The sequence below is a fragment of the Oncorhynchus clarkii genome, chromosome 21 (assembly GCF_045791955.1).
Source record: "Oncorhynchus clarkii lewisi isolate Uvic-CL-2024 chromosome 21, UVic_Ocla_1.0, whole genome shotgun sequence".
Lineage (NCBI taxonomy): Eukaryota > Metazoa > Chordata > Actinopteri > Salmoniformes > Salmonidae > Oncorhynchus > Oncorhynchus clarkii.
The window spans coordinates 13,345,482-13,365,789 of record NC_092167.1 but is presented as its reverse complement, the minus strand read 5'-3'; the positions used below and the strand labels follow the sequence as shown (position 1 = coordinate 13,365,789).

At 45.8% G+C, this 20,308-nt stretch overlaps 1 protein-coding gene across 18 annotated transcripts in view; it reads left to right on the top strand.

Annotated features, from left to right (window-relative positions):
* LOC139378591 (myotubularin-related protein 5-like) overlaps positions 1-20,308 on the top strand; it is a 76,276-nt gene extending 55,968 nt beyond the window's left edge. For 6 of the 18 annotated variants that reach the window (XM_071120888.1, XM_071120900.1, XM_071120899.1 and 3 more), the window contains 27 exons: positions 509-658; positions 947-1,015; positions 1,135-1,293; positions 1,476-1,768; positions 1,997-2,169; positions 2,447-2,520; positions 4,170-4,362; positions 4,449-4,576; positions 4,779-4,954; positions 6,342-6,478; positions 6,679-6,886; positions 7,324-7,538; positions 7,855-7,992; positions 8,844-8,939; positions 9,266-9,340; positions 9,972-10,144; positions 12,561-12,737; positions 12,919-13,020; positions 13,222-13,407; positions 15,900-16,026; positions 16,249-16,379; positions 16,602-16,844; positions 16,966-17,073; positions 17,323-17,528; positions 17,626-17,713; positions 17,796-17,927; positions 18,073-20,308. In XM_071120888.1, coding sequence (XP_070976989.1) covers positions 509-658; positions 947-1,015; positions 1,135-1,293; positions 1,476-1,768; positions 1,997-2,169; positions 2,447-2,520; positions 4,170-4,362; positions 4,449-4,576; positions 4,779-4,954; positions 6,342-6,478; positions 6,679-6,886; positions 7,324-7,538; positions 7,855-7,992; positions 8,844-8,939; positions 9,266-9,340; positions 9,972-10,144; positions 12,561-12,737; positions 12,919-13,020; positions 13,222-13,407; positions 15,900-16,026; positions 16,249-16,379; positions 16,602-16,844; positions 16,966-17,073; positions 17,323-17,528; positions 17,626-17,713; positions 17,796-17,927; positions 18,073-18,171 — 4,056 coding nt within the window. In that variant the 3' untranslated portion in view covers positions 18,172-20,308. The remainder of the gene's footprint in view (positions 1-508; positions 659-946; positions 1,016-1,134; positions 1,294-1,475; positions 1,769-1,996; positions 2,170-2,446; positions 2,521-4,169; positions 4,363-4,448; positions 4,577-4,778; positions 4,955-6,341; positions 6,479-6,678; positions 6,887-7,323; positions 7,539-7,854; positions 7,993-8,843; positions 8,940-9,265; positions 9,341-9,971; positions 10,145-12,560; positions 12,738-12,918; positions 13,021-13,221; positions 13,408-15,899; positions 16,027-16,248; positions 16,380-16,601; positions 16,845-16,965; positions 17,074-17,322; positions 17,529-17,625; positions 17,714-17,795; positions 17,928-18,072) is intronic. The other 12 variants (XM_071120902.1, XM_071120894.1, XM_071120891.1 and 9 more) reach the window with 5 other exon arrangements.

Sequence of the window (20,308 nt, the reverse complement as noted above, 5' to 3'; positions counted from 1 at the left end):
TTAAAAGGAACCAGCTTTCATATGTTCTCATGTTCTGAGCAAGGAACATGAGCTTTTTTACATGGCACATATTGTGCTTTTACTTTCTTCTCCAACACTTTGTTTTTACATTATTTAAACCAAATTGAACATGTTTCATTATTTATTTGAGACTAAATAGATTTTATTTGTATTATATTAAGTTAAAATAAGTTCATTCAGTATTGTTGTAATTGTCATTATTACAAATATATATATATATAAAAAACGTCCGATTCAATCGGTATCAGCTTTTTTTTGGTCCTCCAATAATCGGTATCGGCGATGAAAAATCATAATCGGTCGACCTCTAATTCATAGCTAGTTTAGAGGTTTGACCTACATGATAGTCTAGTGACTTCATCTTTTGAAAACATCATTTTGCTTTTATTTAAAAAAATTAAGTTCCTGCACATGACACCTAACCATAAATATCTTCCTAAAGTTGCCATCTCCTAATATTGTTGTCCTGTGTCTGCTTCCCCCCCAGCTGATGCCAGCAGTACTGCGGGCGCTGAAGGGCCGGGCGGCCAGGGTGTGTCTGACCCAGGAGCTCAACCAGCACGTCCTGCAGAACCGAGCTGTGCTGGACGACCAGCAGTTTGACTACATCGTCCGCATGATGAACTGCACCTTACAGGTACATGCCGACGCCACAAAAATGTCTCTCTCTTCTACACAAAGTTCTATTGTAGATCGCATCACACAGTTGGGTTCAGTACATAGAACGGCTGTATTGAAGGAGTTCTGAAAGCAATAAATTTAACTCCTTGGGACTTTTTCAAAACAGTGCCATGCTAGCTATTTTTACACTGCGATGGAGGCCTTTATATTTTCATAAGATCATACACTGAATAATGGAGCCTAATTGGTGGCTTTTGCATGACTGACATTGTATGGCGATGTTGACCTCTACTCTCCTACTCAGGACTGCTCCCACATGGATGAACACGGTATTGCTGCCATCCTCCTTCCCCTGGTCACGGCCTTCTGCAGAGTAAGTCACAAAAACAAGCCATCCTTATTCAACACAAAAGAAACATCATTGTCCTCGTATCTTTTAAAGTGGTCTGTTTCTAAAGCTTCTGTGTGGCCTTGTGTGTTTGTGTCTGGCAGAAACTAGGCGCGGGCATCACCCAGTTTGCCTACAGCTGTGTGCAGGAGCACATGGTGTGGACTAACATGCAGTTCTGGGAGGCCATGTTCTACAGTGATGTCCAGAACCACATCAGAGCCCTGTATCTGGAGGCAGACGGGGGGGAGCAGTCCATCGCTGTAAGAACGGACCCTACAATTACACAACAAGCAGGACCTTGTTTAAGCTAATGCTCCTGTATATTAGCATCAAACACAGCAATAAAAACATAACCGGGGCCTTTTCTTTGATAATAGTACTTAATCCTTGGAGTACATCCTTACATTGACCCCATCTGATCTTCCCCCTTCCACCCCCCCAGTCTCACGGTCAGCAGGAGTCTGGTCCAGCAGCGGGAGGTCAGGAGCTGCTGGGTGCTCTGGAGCTGGCGTCAGAGCAGAGCAGGCTGTGGCCCACGCTCAGCAAGGAGCAGCAGAGTGAGCGCGTGCAGAAAGAGGAGAGCACTGTGTTCAGCCAGGCCATCCACTACGCCAACCGCATGTCCTACCTGCTGCTGCCCCTGGACACCAGCAAGAACCGCCTGCTCAACAGGTCCGGGATAGGGGATGTGGAGAGTGTTAGCAACAGCTACGTCACCAACAGGTACACCAACAGGTGGGGGACGCACACACACACAAAAACACACTCGACAACAGACAGACAAACACACCCAACAGCTTCATCACTAACAGACATGTTAAAAACAGCTTGTCAAACGGTGGGCAGCTTTGTAACATCTTACATTGGAACCAGCAACAAACTTATGCCAAGCGATACGACTTTAACTTTGAAGTTCAAGCTCATAATGGTCGTTCCTAAGATGCCTTTGTTGTTTTTATTTAGCATTGCTGGCAGCATGGCGGAGAGCTACGACACAGAGAGCGGCTTTGAGGACGCTGAGAGCTCTGACGTGGCCAACTCTGTGGTGCGATTTATCAACCGCTTCGTAGACAAAGTGTGTAACGAGAGTGGGGTGACCAACGAGCACCTCAAGGCACTACACACCATGATACCAGGTAGGAATCTTCATTTTGTGTTTTCGGTGCTCATGTTGTGAACTTTCCTTGACAGATCAGGGTTGAATTCATTAGGCACTAAATGGAAGAAAACGGACTGATGGGGAGGGATTCCCTGAACTTGTCCAATAAGAAACACTTGTTTTAGTTTTCCTTTGCAAATCGTTTTGCTACTGTGTTTCCTAATGAATATGACTCAGGTTTTCTAGAGTTCAAATTGCGTGTTAGGGGATAGTTTTAATCAGTTTCTCTCTCTCCCTCCTGTGTTGTTCCACAGACATCGTTCAGATGCACATCGAGACGCTGGATGCAGTCCACAGGGAGAGTAAGCGACTGCCACCGATCCAAAAGGTAACCAATTCCTTATTTTACATTACGCTGGAAAAAAGCCACGCAGATCCCCGCCCCAGGCCAGCCCCGCTCAACCCCCTCTCCACCAATCCCTGCTCAGTGTCACAGTGCCACGCCCACGGCAGGTACGTCTGTCCCAGCGACAGCACCATGTGTGACTCACACTACTACGCCTGAGCCGTGCATGCTGGGTTGATGTAGTTCCCCTCTCAGAAGCCGGGGTCACGTTCATTTGGAACTAAAATGGGAGAAAATGTTTTGAAAACGAGGTACTACCTAACTTTGTCCAATACGAACAAGAACGTGGATTTCCTGTTTCAGTACATTTTCTCCCGTTGGTGCCTACTGAATGTGGACCTGGAAGACGACTACAGCCCGAGCAGTGCATGCTGGGGGTTGTAGTTCTCAGTGACCTGGTTGACTACCGCCTGCGTCACTGACTCTTGTGCCTTCAGACAGAAGGGTGCAGTTTGCTCTGGTTGTTCTGTGGAGTTTTCTGGCAGCAGTTGGAGAGGGATAGTAGCTTGGCACGGCATCATCGGTATGTCTGTTGTGTTAATGGCATCTAAGCATTGTCCTAGCATATGCATCAACCAAGAGCTCAGGGATGCCCTGTATCAGATATCAGTCCAATTGGATCTCACCTTTTGTGCGTTTTCTGTGTTTATCCCATCTTATAATTTGACCTGATCCCACCTCCCAGAATGCGCTGTTTTTTTTTCTCCCTGCATGAGCATTCATGTCATATGAATTCCAGTTAAATCCTCTCCCAATGAGCTGGACCCAGGGCATTAGGAGTTGCACAACAGATTATGAAATAGGTTACAAAACGAGTGCCTTAACAAATGTTCTATTATGAGTTGAGCTGCTCTGTTTGGTGTAGTTGCCCCAGCATAGGCCTCTCCAGCATCGCTGGGCACAGGAAATGATGTCATGCTCTGAGCCAGATGTTCTATTGGTCTTTAACAGAAACTGGACCTGCCGCTCTTCATACTTTGAATATTTCTCTATACATCCAAGAATGCTGTGAGAGGATTTTGTGAGAAAATATACAAATGGTTGTAAACATGTTACCTCTTTTGAAGGGGAAAACCCTAAACCACTCAAAATTGCAGTTGATATTATACTAGTCTTAAGAGATTTGAGTAGTTTCATATCCAACTTGTTGAGCATCAGGGATGTCTTTGCCAAGATCCCACCAGCCAATTGAGATTTAGGCAAACCGTTTATGTTATGTAACATTAACAAAAATAACAAATTGCAATCAAATGTCTCCATTTTGATATATCCGTTTTCAACTGTCTGTCGTGTGATACATTTGTGCTTCAGCATGCGATCTGGATTGACGTGTGCCATTTGTTGTGGTGAATTTGGTTTGAAATATAGAACCACCAATGTAAGGATGGCTTATATATTTGAGTTCTGTTAGACATAAAGCACTAGCAACTGTCTCCCCCCATCCTTACCTACCTTGTCCCTCTACTCAATCTGCTTGCTCTTCTCCTTCCATAAATTATCAACTCTTCTTGTTTCTTTACCCCACATCTACCTCTTCCTTATCTTCCTCTGCCCTCCCTCTCTCTTCTTGTTCACAATCTCTTCCCCCTTTCCTTTTCTCTCCTTCACTCCTCCCTCTCTCCGTGCTGCAGCCCAAGCTTCTGAGGCCCATTCTTCTGGCGGGAGAGGAGCTGGTGATGGACGGCATGCGGGTGCACCTGATCTCAGACGGCCGGGAGGAGGCCACGGGGGCCTTGGGGGGTCCAGCCCTCCTCCCTGCCGAGGGGGCCATCTTCCTCACCACCTACCGCCTCATCTTCAAGGGCACGCCCAACGACCCGCTGGGTAAGAGGGTGTTGAAAACACAAACATGCACGCGCGTTAATACACACACACACACTTTCTCTCTAACCCTGAGTGTTGTTGTGCAGTGGGTGAGCAGGTGGTGACTCGGTCGTTCCCCATCGCCTCCCTGACTAAGGAGAAGAGGATTTCTGTCAGTCTGTCCATGGACCAGTTCATACAGGAGGGTCTGCAGCTACGCTCCTGCACCTTCCAGGTACACCTCTACCCTCCGTCCTGCCACCCTCGTATCCATCACCCTACTGCCTAAACACCAGGCCCCTAGGCCTTCATAGCTTCTCCTCCCTCCACACACTCTCATTCTGCATCGTAACGCTCTCCATTTAAAATTTGACAGAACACTCATTCATTTGTGTTTTTCTGACATTCCTCCTAATATCGCCCTCCTCCTCCTGTAGCTGCTGAAGATAGCGTTTGATGAGGAGGTGGCGTCGGACCTGGCTGAGGTGTTCCGGAAGCACATGCACAAGCTCCGCTACCCACAGCACGTCCAGGGAACCTTCGCCTTCACCGTGGGCCAGAGTGGCAAGACGTTGGTCGAACACAAGACCAAGGACAAGAATCAGTCAATAAAGTAAGACCAGACCGATATAACACACACTCACGTCAACCACAAGAACCAAAACAACACTAAAAGGAAACAGGAAGAGCATACACACGCCAAACGCATTTCAACACACATCAGCGTAGTATAAAACGTCAGTACCGCTCCAGTTTTATTGTCAGTTAGCAGAGTAATGTGAAAATGTAAATCTGTAAGACGTTTCACACCTCTCACATCCTCCACGTCAAGTACAGAACATCCATTTCAAAAGTGCTTACTCACTAAAGGATGTGGGTCACGGGTGACACCCCAGCACTGTAATGTGAGCTGAATATACGGCCTGCCCCAAGCAGCAGCCTCTGGAGATATAGTAGTCCACATTATTGCCCTACATTTCATAGCCGTCCTGACAGTTTAAAGAATATATCTGACGGTCTCTGATTTAAAGTCAGTGTTTGGTGTGATGTATTAATAAAAACAGGATTTATAGACTTGTTGCTTGCGAGTGAAAGTGCTTCAGTGAGTGTGAACCCTTGTTCTTGTGTAACCACCAATGGGCCGTATAGCATGCAGACTGTCTAGTTCTGCTCGCTGCACACTGACTTATTTCAGGCAGGGTCAGTAGAGAGGAATGCAACTTCACATCCTACACTCTATTCTGTCCACTGTCACTGCCAGTAGACCCCCAGAGTTCCCTTTTGCTTTATCATCCCCCACTCTCTCCATTTCTCCCTCCCTCGCTCTCTCACTCTGTCTGTGTGTATCCCCCCCATCACTCCTTCCTTTTTTCTCTCTCATGTGGGGTATGAAAAGAGCATGAGCTCTCTGAGAGCTGGCTTCTATCTGTTGAATAATGCAGCAGTGGAAACAGTGACGGCTCCTCCGTGTTTGTCCCTGGTGTTTCCATCTCCTCCCCGAGTCGTCACGCCAGTAAAAGACTCCATTCATTCACTGATATTAACCTCACAACAATGCGGGCCCAACCCCCCTACAGCAGTGAGCAAGCTCAACTAGCAACCTTTTAATGCATTCATTAGCTTTAATTATGCATACAGACTACCGCCGAGTCTGCATTAGTGATGTGCCTTGGATTTAATTGACCGGTTATTTAAACTTCTAAGTACCACTCAATGCTTTTGTACCTTTAAATTTATAACCAGGGTTGTATTCACTTGACATGAAATGGAAGCAAACGGGACAAAACAGGGAGGTACAATCGAAACTTGTTCAATAAGAAACACTTGTTTTCATTTTCCGTTGCAAAGTGTTTTGCTATGGTGTGCCCAAATGAATATGACCCAGGAAGTAGACGTCATTAAGTTTTGCTTTAATTGAAGTTAACTATGTTGTGAACCCTTTTCTCTCTCTTCCCCCTCTCCTTCTCCTCTCACTTCCTCACCCCTCCACCCTTCCTAAGAACACTTTCCAAAAACCTGGTGAAGAGTGCCAAGAGGACAATCGGTCGACAGTATGTCACCCGGAAGAAGTACTCACCTCCCACCTGGGAGAACAGGAGCAGCCTGCAGTCAGAGCTGGACGAGGATGAGATCTCCGGTAGGACATGGTGTTGACAACTCAAGCAGCAACGTCAAGGTTTAGGGCGGCATTTTGACTTAAGATCCACGCACTCCCGTTGACATAAATACATGTCTTATGTAAAAGTCTTGAGTTGCTGTTGAATGGTCTCTACAGTGTTTGATCTGAGGTAGTAGGCCAGTGTACGCTGTCTCTGACTGTCTGTGTGTCTGCTACAGTCTCAGAGGAGTTGGACCAGGGCTCCCTCACCCTGTCTTCCACCATCCGCTCCTCGGACAGACAGACCATGAGCAACGTGGTGGAGCGTGCCTGTTGTCGTGACTACCAGCGGCTAGGACTGGGCACGCTCAGTAACAGCCTGACGCGCTCCAAGAACGAGCCCTTCCGCATCTCCACCGTCAACCGCATGTACACCGTCTGCAGGAGGTAAGTTCACGTTCCAACCCCAGATAGAATATGTTTTTACGACAGGTTCACGGTCAAATATCATGTGGGACTCCCTAAAAACACGCCACTTCGACACTCTTCGTTTTTAGCAGATATCAATCGCATGTGGTAGGTTTATGGTCAAACCATACATGGACCATGTTTCAAGTAACTTCCTGAGTTTAGTCTCAAAGCACTGCATTCAGGTCGAATGCCGTCTTGATTCAAGTACACGTTTGATCTTAACATTTATATAAATAAACATTCAGTCATGTTACTTTGATGTGACTTGATATGCAGAGTGAGCCAATGAGCAAACTATATTTTAACACATGACATTATCTTGTGGTCATGACATCCTGCAGTGACATGAACAGAATGTCATCTCAACCCTAACTCCCTCTGCTCTCTCACTCTCTCTCTCTGTGTGTTACCAGTTACCCCGGCCTGTTGATCGTGCCCCAGAGCATTCCAGACTCCACCATCCAGCGCATCTCCCGCTGTTACAGACAGAACCGTTTCCCTGTGGTGTGCTGGAGGAACTCTCGTACCAAGGCTGTGCTGCTGCGCTCTGCAGGCCTCCATGCTAAGGGAGTGGTGGGCTTCTTCAAGTCCCCCAATGCCCCCAGCGCCGGTACGACACAATCTAAAAGTTAGTTAGATGGTGTCTTTAAGGGAATGACTGGGGATGTTGGGCTTTGTTTAGGAATAATAAAACATGCCAAACCACTCCAAAGCCAGTTATATCAGTAGCAATGTTATGTGAAAGTATAAGAATGTGATCCAGAAAGTCTCAACTCATCAGAAACAATGAGCAAATAAACCAACACTTTAGATGCATAGAAATGCACAATGCACAGCTCATGCCCCTTACAGCTTGAGCATCATTTTTTAGTCTTCAGCATTTTATACCCAGCATGCAAATCTGCAAAAACCAGTGGTGATTGACAGTTGGGATCCTTCCCCAGGCCCCTCCCAGGCCGACTCGACCAGCCTGGAGCAGGAGAAGTACATGCAGGCGATCATCAGCTCCATGCCCTCCTACTGTGAGCCCAGTGGCAGGAACACACTCGGCGGCTTCACCTCCACTCATATGAGCACCTCAGGTAGGACACACACACACACACACCAGGGTTTCTGTTAGCCCGCTAAAATCTGACTTTTGGCCCAATTTTTTAAAATGAAAATCCAATAGAATTGACACCGGCCAATTGTCCCCCAAGAAATAAAATAATCCCATTTCAAAATAACGCCGTTTAACCTATTCATTGCTGGAAATAACAGTCGATGGAAATACATTTGACCGGTCATGCTTATCGGTCTTTTGTTTAATTTGCATAATTTAGTGGAATTAAATTGGCTTGTGTGTATTTTCTTTAGTTGATATGATTCTTATTTATCACACACACTTTTTTTGGGGGGGGGGGAATCTGTAAAATAGTGCCAGTTGCTGCTGGTGTGAAATGTGCTTTTATAAGCCCAATCATTGCACAGCAATTCTAAATGCGATCGCATGTTAAAAACAGTCACCATTAAAAAAAGCTACTATATTTCTCAACTGGTAATTGAAGCACCATTCAAGTGCTTAGGCAACAGTAGGCATGATTCAGCAGGTCACACACCACTTTAGAATGTGAGCTGGAGATGGAATACATTTTGAAAACATGTATACTTAATTGTGTGAAACCTTAACGTTTTACTTCATATTATGTGGCACGTCTTACCTTGCTTCAATGTAGCTGAGCCAAAATCTGTTTCTATAAATGTGGAGGCATTTATTTTCTAAAGACTTCCATATGCCAATGAAACAAGTAGCCAAATGTTATTTTTTCCCCTTTTTTTCCCCAAACTGTTTTTCATTGTCCAGTAGCCAAAAACACAATCCTAATCATTTTATTTGATTTCATACACTCTCATAAGCCAGAGTTTGTGACCCTTTGCTTGTGTCTATCTCCAGACTCGTCAGATAAGCTGAGGCAGCCTAAGATCGGAGCTCTGATGAAACAGGTGATGGGAGGCAAGGAGGACGTACCTGGAACCTTCAGCCGCGGAGGTGAGATTGTGGTTTTACTGTGTTTGTGTGGGTGTATGTGGTTGTGTTACTTGCATCAATTAGTTCGTAGAAACTTCCTTTGCAAGGAATGCCTTATATTTCTAGGTTTGGTTTGGGTTTGTATTGTGGCTCGCCCTACAATTACCTGCCAAGGAACATTCACTGGAACTAACCCAAAAGATGGGTGGTTGTTACCTTAATAATAACCCATCTCCATAGTATATCCATATTTGGGCCTGTGTGTATGTATAGCTGTGTGAAACCTTCTCCCCCTATGGTCTATGGTGTTGGTTAATGGGCATTATCTCTGTGTCATTTGACCTCAGCTCTGGGTCAAAGGGCGAGAGTCATCTCCCTTTCTCAGCCCAGAGTTTCAGGCAAGGCCAGAAACCCCCCTGGAGGTACAGTATGCACCGACCCCTGTTTCCCCAATCTAACCAATCAGGACTCTTAACAGTTACGTCAGTCTGTCTGCGTTGGCTGGCGTCCCCGCCCGTCGGTCCCTCTTTCCCTGTGATGTCCTAGTGTGTCTCTCTCGCTCTCAGGACTAACTTTTTGTTGTCCAATCTCTTTGTTAGAGAGATTCTCTTCTTCTTTTTAGGCATCTGTTTGCATGCTTTTCTAGTGGGCTGTCGACTCTACACACACTGCTGCAGATCGTCCTGTTTGTCCATGTTTCTGTTCTGTGTTTGATTACTACTGTGTGCTGTGAGTGGTCTGATGACTCATGTTTTCCCAGCGCTGTTTGGTTTGGAGCATCATTTTTACATATAGCATATTTAGCAACATAGATCAATCTTATTATTGTTGTTCAATTATTCATACCTTGGTATTTTTCAGCATGGCTTTCAGTTAGTCTAGTGGTATAGAGTACAATGAATGTATCTGCCACTGCATAAATGGCTTGTGTGTGTTAGTAATGGCAAACTTGGAGTGCATACTGTATGTGTGTGTGATAACCCCCTCTAAAACCTCTCCGCGTGTGTGTGTTAACCCCCTCTAAAACCTCTCGCTTGTATGTGTGTGCTCTAGGGAAGTGGGGCAGTATCCGGGGTAGTGGGCGTCTGAGTGCCTACAACCCAGAAGTGGGGAACAGGCTGTCCAGTAAGGAGTCTCCCCAGCCCAACGGGGGCCCCAGCGAGGCCCTGTTCCTCAGACAGCAGAGGGCCTACCTCTACATCATCGGAGACAAGACACAGCTCAAAGTAACTGCCAATACACAATACTACACTAGACTGTCTACTTATTTAATATTAATTGACTCAATATCCCAGAAGTCTTTGGAGGTCTTAGTGTCATTGAACCTTCAATCAATCAATCAAATGTATTTATAAAGTCCTTCTTATATCTCAGTGCTGTACAGAAACCCAGCCTAAAACCCCAAACAGCAAGCAATGCAGGTGTAGAAGCACGGTGGCTAGGAAAAACTTCCTAGAAAGGCCAGAACCTAGGAAGAAACCCAGAGAGGAACCAGGCTATGAGGGGTGGCCAGTCCTCTTCTGGCTGTGCCGGGTGGAGATTATAACAGAACATGGCCAAGATGTTCAAATGTTCATAGATGACCAGCAGGGTCAAATAATAATAGTAATCACAGTGGTTGTCGAGGGTGCAACAGGTCAACACCTCAGGAGTAAATGTCAGTTGGCTTTTGATAGCTGATCATTCAGAGTATCTCTACTGCGCCTGCTGTCTCTAGAGAGTTGAAAACAGCAGGTCTGGGACAGGTAGCACGTCCGGTGAACAGGACAGGATTCCATAGCTGCAGGCAGAACAGTTGAAACTGGAGCAGCAGCACGGCCAGGTGGACTGGTGACAGCAAGGAGTCATCAGGCCAGGTAGTCCTGAGGCATGGTCCTAGGGCTCAGGTCCTAGGGAGAGAGGTAGGGAGAGAGAGAGAGAACTTAAATTCACACAGGACACCGGATAAGACAGGAGAAATGCTCCAGATATAACAGACTGGCCCTAGCCCCCTGACACATAAATACTGGAGACTGAGACAGGAGGGGTCAGGAGACACTGTGGCCCCATCCGACGATACCCCCAGACAGGGCCAAACAGGAAGGATATAACCCCACCCACTTTGCCAAAGCACAGCCCCCACACCACTAGAGGGATATCTTCAACCACCAACTTACCATCCTGAGACGAGGCCGAGTATAGCCCACAAAGATCTCCGCCACGGCACAACCCAGGAGGGGGCGCCAACCCGCACAGAAAGATCACGTCAGTGACGCATGGAAGAGCACCAGTAAGCCAGTGACTCAGCCCCTGTAATAGGGTTAGAGGCAGAGAATCCCAGTGGAGAGAGGGGAACCTGCCAGGCAGAGACAACCAGGGCAGTTCGTTGCTCCAGAGCCTTTCCGTTCACCTTCACACTCCTGGGCCAGACTACACTCAATCATAGGACCTACTGAAGAGATGAGTCTTCAATAAAGACTTAAAAGGTTGAGACTGAGTCTGTCTCTCTCACATGGGTAGGCAGACCATTCCATAAAAATGTTGCTCTATATGAGAAAGCTCTGCCTCCAGCTGTTTGCTTAGAAATTCTAGGGACAATAAGGAGGCCTGCGTCTTGTGACCGTAGCGTACGTGTAGGTATGTACGGCAGGACCAAATTGGAAAGATGGGTTGGAGCAAGCCCATGTAATGCTTTGTAGGTTAGCAGTAAACCTTGAAATCAGCCCTTGCCTTAACAGGAAGCCAGTGTAGAGAGGCTAGCACTGATACATTTTTGTTGGTTTTAGTCAAGATTCTAGCAGCTGTGTTTAGCACTAACTGAAGTTTATTTAGTGCTTTATCTGGGTAGCCGGAAAGTAGAGCATTGCAGTTGTCTAACCTAGAAGTGACAAAAGCATGGATTAATTTTTCTGCATCATTTTTGGACAGAACGTTTCTGAGATTTGCAATGTTACGTAGATAGAAAAAAGCTGTCCTTGAAACAGTCTTGATATGTTAGTCAAAAGAGAGATCGGGGTCCAGAGTAAAGCCGAGGTCCTTCAACAGAAGATCTCTTTGTTTCTTGGGACATAGAACAAGCATCTCTGTTTTGTCCGAGTTTAAAAGTAGGACATTTGCAGTCATCCACTTCCTTATGTCTGAAACACAGTCTTCCAGGGAGGGCAATTTTGGGGCTTCACCGTGTTTCATCGAAATGTACAGCTGTGTGTCATCCGCATAGCAGTGAAAGTTAACATTATGTTTCCGAATGACATCACCAAGAGGTAAAATATATAGTGAAAACAATAGTGGTCCTAAAACGGAACCTTGAGGAACACCGAAATGTACAGTTGATTTGTCAGAGGACAAACCATCCACAGAGACAAATTGATATCTTTCCGACAGATAAGATCTAAACCAGACCAGAACTTGTCCGTTTAGACCAATTTGGGTTTCCAATCTCTCCAAAAGAATGTGGTGATCGATGTTATCAAAAGCAACACTAAGGTCTAGTAGCACAAGGACAGATGCAGGGCCTCGGTCTGACGCCATTAAAAGGTCATTTACCACCTTCAGAAGTACAGTCTCAGTGCTATGATGGGGTCTAAAACCAGACTGAAGCGTTTCATATACATTGTTTGTCTTCAGGACAAACCTTGACCCCTGTTTGTCCCATGTCATCAGGGTGGGAAGCAGGACTCGTTCCAGCAGTGGGAGGTGGTGCCCATCGAGGTGTGTGATGTGCGTCAGGTGAAGAACAGCTTTAAGAAGCTGATTAAAGCCTGTGTTCCCAGCTCAGCCACCTCTGAACCCAGCATGACCTTCCACCGCTGCCTGGAAGAGTCCGAATGGATGTGCCTGGTAATGCTCTCATTCATACAGTGTGTGTATGTTTGTCAGCGTGTGCAGCTGTAAAAGTGTATGTATTGTGCAATAGAGAGACCTATGGAGGCATTTTATTTTTGTATGTTTATCCGGACTCTGCCTGCATAAGGTAATGTGTGTATGATTTAAGTGTGCTGATCATGACGTGTGTGTCCAGCTCCACAGAGTTCTGCAGGTGTCTGTCCTGGTGGTAGAGTTGTTAGACACAGGCTCGTCAGTCATGGTCAGCTTGGAGGACGGCTGGGACGTCACTACTCAGGTATAACACACGTACTCACTAAACATACTCACAATGCAAACACACCTCTCACAGCTAATGTAGGTCAACTTGTACATACATGTGATATATCGTCTCTGCCTGTGCTACCGATCTGTCTCCTCACTCCGCTGTTTAGGTAACCTATAAATTACGATCATCCTGTCTATCTGACTGTCACACCGATTCTTGGTCTCTCTCTAGGTGGTGTCTCTGGTCCAGCTTCTGTCAGACCCGTACTACCGGACCTTCGATGGCTTCCGCCTGCTGGTGGAGAAGGAGTGGCTGTCGTTTGGCCACAGGTTCAGTCATCGCGGCGCCCAGACCCTGGCCAGCCAGAGCAGCGGCTTCACTCCTGTATTCCTGCAGTTTCTCGACTGCGTGCACCAGGTATGTACGTGTGGGGGTGGGTTTTATGAGTGCAGGTGTGACAGTAAAGTGTGTGTGTGTGTGTGTTTGTCTAACTGGGTGTTTACATGTCAGCTACTTTACCCATATCATCTGGATTCTGCTATTTATATGTATAGGTGTGCATCTGTGTGTCTGAGTAAACATGTGTGTGTGTTTACCTGAGTGTGACAGTGAATTTCTTTTTTTTCCTGGCCAGTGATGTCTGGCAGAGGGTTTCGATAGTCCTGTCTGTATTTATGATCCCAGCTTCACAATGGCTTGCTCTATTTAACCCCCTGTTACACAGGGACATACACTGTGTGTACAAAACATTAGGAACACCTTCCTAATATTGAGTTGCTTGCCGGTTTGCACTCAGAACAGCATCAATTTAACAGGTGACACTAATAAGGGATCGTAGCTTTCACCTGGTCAGTCATGGAAAGGGCAGGTGTTCCTAATAATTTGTACACTCATTGTTATATGGGTTGTCGTTCCCACAATGAGTGCCTTTTGCGTCCCTTTGATATTTTAAGTAGAAATTGTACACAAATATTTAATTTTAAAATCCTATTATATTAAATGAAGTGCCCTTGAATATCGACCAAATGGAAAAATCAATACATTTTGTGCGTCCTCTGACTTGTAGGAAGCTTTTTACCCACTCAATCCCAATATCATTGTAAAACACTAGTTACTTTTGTTGCTTTGATAGTCATTTCTGAAGACGATTCATTTGAAGGTCAACCCTGCTACGTGAACGCTCTTTTTAGTATGGTGGGAATCAGGCCCTTGAAACTGTTTTCATTGATCATCCTTGAGATGTTTCTACAACTTGATTTAAGTCCACCTGTGGTCAATTCAATTGATTGGACATAATTTGGAAAGGCACACACCTGTCTATATAAGGTCCCACAGTTGACAGTGCATGTCAGAGCAAAAACCAAGCCATGAGGTCGAAGGAATTGTCCGTGGAGCTCAGAGACAGGATTGTGTCGAGGCACAGATCTGGGGAAGGGTACCAAAACATTTCTGCAGCATTGAAGATCCCCAAGAACACAGTGGCCTCCATCATTCTTAAATGGAAGAAGTTTGGAACCACCAAGACTCTTCCTAGAGCTGGCCTCCTGGCCAAACTGAGCAATCAGTAGAGAAGGGCCTTGGTCAGGGAGGTGACCAAGAAACCGATGTTCCTCTGTGGAGATGGGAGAATCTTCCAGAAGGACAACCATCTCTGCAGCACTCCACAGGCCTTTATGGTAGAGTGGCCGAATGGAAGCCACTCCTCAGTAAAAGGCACATAACAGCCAGCTTTTAGTTTGCCAAAAGGCACCTAGAGGACTTTCAGACCATGAGAAGCAAGATTCTCTGGTCTGATGAATCCAAGATTGAACTCTTTGGCCTGAATGCCAAGCGTCACGTCTGGAGGAAACCTGGCACAATCCCCTCGGTGTTGCTGCCACCCATGCTGTGGGGATGTTTTTCAGCAGCAGGGAAAGGAAGACTAGTCAGGATCAAGGAAAAGATGAACGGCGCAAGTACAGAGATCCCCTTGATAAAAACCTGCTCCAGAGCGCTCAGGACCTCAGAGTGGGGCCAAGGTTCACATTCCAACAGGACAACAACCCTAAGCAGATAGCCAAGACAATGCAGGAGTGGCTTCGGGACAGGCCTCTCAATGTCCTTGAGTGGCCCAGCCAGAGCTCAGACTTGAACCCAATCGAACATCTCTGGAGAGACCTGAAAATAGCTGTGCAGTGATTCTCCCTGTCCAACCTGACAGCTTGAGAGGATCTGCAGAGAAGTATGGAAGAAACTCCCCAAATACAGGTGTGCCAAGCTTGTAGCGTCATACCCAAGAAGACTCAAGCCTGTAATTGCAGCCAACGGTGCTTAAACAAAGTACTGAGTAAAAGGACTGAATACTTATGTAAATGTGGTATTTCAGTTTTTTTTATTTTTATACATTTGCAAACATTTCTTAACCTGTTTTTACTTTGTAGTTATAGGGTATTGTGTGTAGATTGAGAAATTATTTAATCCATTTTAGAAGAAGGCTGTAACAAAATCTGGGAAAAGTCGGGGGTAGGAATACTTTCCAAATGCATCCTACCTGAGTTCTTCGCGGAAGAGTTCTGATATCTGCCACACCTTGATTGAATCAGCGTTTGTCTTTTCGGAGGAGAAAAGTATATACACGTTTAAAAACAATATGCTACTTCCATCTATAAAATGTCTTGCACAACTAGCTATCGTTTGTTATATCACGTAATTCGCCGATGACGCGCGAGTGGAGAGGAGAGTCTTAATTTAAATTTCTCCTAGCAGTTTCTCCTCGATGACCTTTGACCTTTTTCTAAAGGAGGCGAGAGAGGACGCAGGAGCTGCGCAAATCCAATTGAGGAAGGGCCAGTGAATGTTTGATCAAGAAGTTGAGCAGTAAACACAGGAAGGGCAACTGACGTGTTACCTTAAATCCTGTCCCCCTTCAGATCCACCTGCAGTTCCCCATGGAGTTTGAGTTCAGTCAGTACTACCTGAAGTTCCTGGCCTACCACTACGTGTCCAACCGCTTCAGAACCTTCCTGCTCGACTCGGACTACGAACGCATTGAGCTCGGTGAGCCTTTTATCCGTTCTACGCACAAGGGCAGGAGTTTTACCTTATCAGATGGCCTCCAGATTCAGGTTACATGGTTAGGAGAAACTCCAGACCCCATAGATACTATCTGAATTCTTAGAAGTAGGTTATTTCAGTACACGTTTGGGTATTTGAGTGTGACTTATATGCCAGGTGAGTGATTGGGTTCAGTGAGTTGATGAATCTTCTGTCTGTGTTAAGGGGTTCTGTATGAGGAGAAGGGGGAGAGGAAGAACCCGCAGGTGTGTAAGTCAGTGTGGGATTACATTGACCGGCTCAACAAGAAAACACCCATCTTCTTCAACTACATGTTCTCACCAGAGGATGAGGAGGTGAGTGAGCCTGGAACACAACTGGGTTACATTAGACTGCCCCCTGGTGGGGAAGTTTACTGAAAATCCAAGTGGCTGTCACACATTTTTAATCAAGTGGAGGTTTGGTTTTACGATCTTAGACTTGACCTAAGATTTACTAGCCGATCTTGAAGTTAGAATTATTACTTTTAATTACATGCACATTTTGTGGTAACAAAAATAAATCCATGTGGTCCCCAGGTGCTGCGGCCATACAGCTTCATCTCCAACCTGAAGGTGTGGGACTTCTACACAGAGGAGACGCTGTCTGAGGGCCCGTCTTACGACTGGGAGCTGGTACAGAGGGGCCGGCAGGAGAGGCTGGCTGAGGAGGTGCCTGACAAACCAGACACCACCACCCCCAAATCCCAGCGACACATTGTCTGGCCCTGCTACGACAGCCGCAGCCGAGTGGTACCCGACGCCATCACCAAACTGCTGCAAGTTAGTGGAGATTACTTACACATTTAAGTACCATCAGTATACTGCTATATACTGTATAACCCTAACTTGTTGTTTAAATTCTCATACATGAATCTGACTTGCTCTGTGTATTCTGTCCTAGGACCTGCAGAGTCTGGAGGCTGAGTTGGGGCTGCCACCAGAGAAATGGAAGGACACTTGGGACAAGATCAAGGCCAACCAACGGGCCGAGGCCAAGCTGGAGAACAGGGTGAGAAACGCTGGACAACCAGAAGCTAACCTAGGATTTCACTAGCTATTAGGATGCCATCCTTCTGACAATTAAACTTAGACACTTACTTAGACTTTTTGAAAATAACTTATTGTAGATTTATAGTAATGTGTTCTACTGACCTCTTGTGGAAACTGTGTTTTATTGAATAGATTAGCCCACCCTAATCTAATCAGAGGATATCCCCCTGTATTTTCTTGCTCTTCCTCCATTCTCTCACTCTTTCAGCCGTCGTTCAACAGCTCCTTGCTGATGTCGTCCAACCTGAGTCACCAGCGGCGGTCTCAGGGGGTGTACCTTCCGGAGAGTGGGGTGGGCTCCTCCATTAATCTGGCCATGGACCGTGAGACCAGCACCACCTCCACCCCTGTGGCCGGGCGCCCCAGCACCAGCACCCTATACAGCCAGTTTCAGAGCACAGAGAGTGAGAACAGGTCTGTACCCCCACCCTTATCGCTGCCCCAGCAACACATTACCCCTCTGTGTGTTACGAAAGTGGCTGACTGGGTTTCCTCTACCTTTGACTCCCAGGAGTTTTGAGGGCATCCTGTTTAAGAAAGGTGCGTTGCTGAAGCCATGGAAACCCCGCTGGTTTGTGCTGGACAAGACCAAACATCAGGTAAGAGGAGGGAGGTGGACCATGATACTGATGGTGATTGTTACTGTGGTGGTGGTGATGATAATGATCTCTCTCTCTCTAGCTGAGATACTATGAGACCAGGCAGGACAAGGAGTGTAAGGGGGTGATTGAGCTGGCGGAGGTGGAGTCCGTCATTCCAGGCACGCCCACCATGGGAGCGCCCAAAAATATAGAGGAGAAAGCCTTCTTCGATGTGAGTTACCAGAGGCCTCAGGGTGATGTTTTTTATGACATGTAATGATCAGTGAATGCGTTTGCTAAATAACTAAAATGTAAATCTACGAGGTAACTTAAGAATGGTCACAGTCTTAACCTCTCTCGTTCTGTTTCTACGGCAGCTCAAGACGACCAAAAGAGTGTATAACTTCTGTGCGCAGGACAGCCCCAACGCACAGCTGTGGATGGACAGTATTCAGAGCTGCCTCTCTGATGCCTAGAGAGATGCACGGCTCCACCATAACAGGAACCTATGAGCAGTGCTGAGGCACCTGATGGACATCTCTGCTGGCCAATCACAGGAGTTCCTCTCCAAAAGGAGGAATTGAGACAGATGGGGGAGGGTCCTTTCCACAGTTGAGCGCCGTTCAGTGTCGAACTGATGTCACGTTTCAGTGTTGTTATAAAAATGAAAATTAAGTAAAGTCCCTGAATAACCACTCGCTTTTGTCTCACCGTGTTGCTGGCTGCAGCCTGTCACCTTGGTAGTACAACCACTATTTGCGCTGGATGTCTATGCAAAATGGAGCTAAAAGAAACAAAGCATGATGTAGTTTGTTGTGTGAGCTTGAAGATGGACAGTTTCTCACCAGACTAATCTAACTGGTGCCTCCAGCATGCATATGTAGCCAGACCCACCCACCCCAACACTCCAGGGAGGAAGTACATTATCCAGCCATGCAGAGGATCCTGCCTGTAGTCAATGAAAACTGGAAGTGAATTGGAGTGTTTCCTTTAACAAAAGAACACAGAATCGGGCCCCAACTAATACAGGACAGTCGTCATGGTCACCTGCTAGCTGACGTTGAAGCCTCCCCTGTCACTGCCTGATGTAGCTGAGTCTTACCCGTGAGGAGTTGGACACTCACAGATCCCCTCTAAGATGTCTCTTATTCCCTAGACACACCACCAAGGGAGCCCTCTCAACGGTTTATGAAGGATTTCTATTTTTGGGTCATTCAAAATTGTGTCAGAGATATCAGTCTTCCTAGTTATCACCCCCAGAGCAGTTGATGGTGATATGCTGTTATTAGTCCTCGTGATCAAACCAGGAGAATGGCAGTCGGAGATTCTAAATCCGCCGGTTAGGGAGTCTGTCTGTCTGCAGAACAATATTAGTGTTTACACAAGAAGCTAAAGTTCTTCCTCTATTTATCAAAAACAAATAACCACTATTACAGTTCAGAATGTTAAGGGATGCTGAAGGAACATGTTTTTGTGAAGATTAATTTATGCACAATATGATAAAACAAAGTTCAAAGGTGATGGGAGGAGATTATGGGATGGATGACTAGTCTGTTTACATGACACAGTGCTGAGACTGGATCTGACTAACATGACACGACACCCCCCCCCCCCCCTCTGTTTCTATGGTCAGGTTTAATGTTGGACAAATGGTATCAGTTATACAAGTGCCAGTGGATTTTAACATGTGACAAGTATTAGACAGTTGGATTGGAATATGCTCTAAACAAGTAAAAACAACCAATTTGTTAATGTAATACAGTTCTTGACCAGAGGGGGGCGTTAGTGGTCAAGGCACTTAGACTAATACATTCACATTTCCAACAATAATTACAGCCAATTAATAGCATTGAAAGTCTCAAAAGCATGTGTCTGAGCATAAGATATCACTCGGTGCACCTTACTCAGCCTTTGTGTGGTGGTCTGTGAGTCACAGCTTGGCTTCTGAACAACTGCATCTACGTGAACCGTAATACTTCAGCGAGTCCCGACTTTCTCGCCGCTGCTCTTCTGTCTAAACCAGTGTTTTTAGCTAGAGGCTGGTACATTCTATTCTTAAGCCTGTACATAGGAGTCAATGTCTGTTAGAGCCTTGTAGAGAGAGTATGTTTAGCTGGAATTTGTGAGATTGCAATTAAGTCACTTGTTAGTTTTTTTACGCTACAGAGCAGTATCGGTTAGCCTTCATTTTGATCCCCCAAGTTACGAAAACGGACACATACTCCTCGTTTAACACACACATTGCTGTGTAAAATATGGTTATACTGCTGTCTTGTTGAACATAAAATTTGAATTGTAGATTTGTGTCTAATAACTCCTTTTGTATATACTACTCAGATTTGTATGTAACGTTTATGGTAGTAATTTATTTAACTTTGTCTCCTCGGTAAGAAAAGTTCCTCAATTACCACTTTTTAAAATTAGGAATCCAATGTGCCATTTGTTTTTCTGTGTTAACGTGACTAATGCTACTACTTTTTGGAAAATGTGTTGTGGAAGTAAATCCTAAATGTCTTCTTTTTTTTTTACATTGTCCTTCCCCAATATCAATCCCTAAGCAGAGTGGAAATGGTGTGTTTGTATGAGCAAGAACTAGCCTCCCTAGTTAAGGTG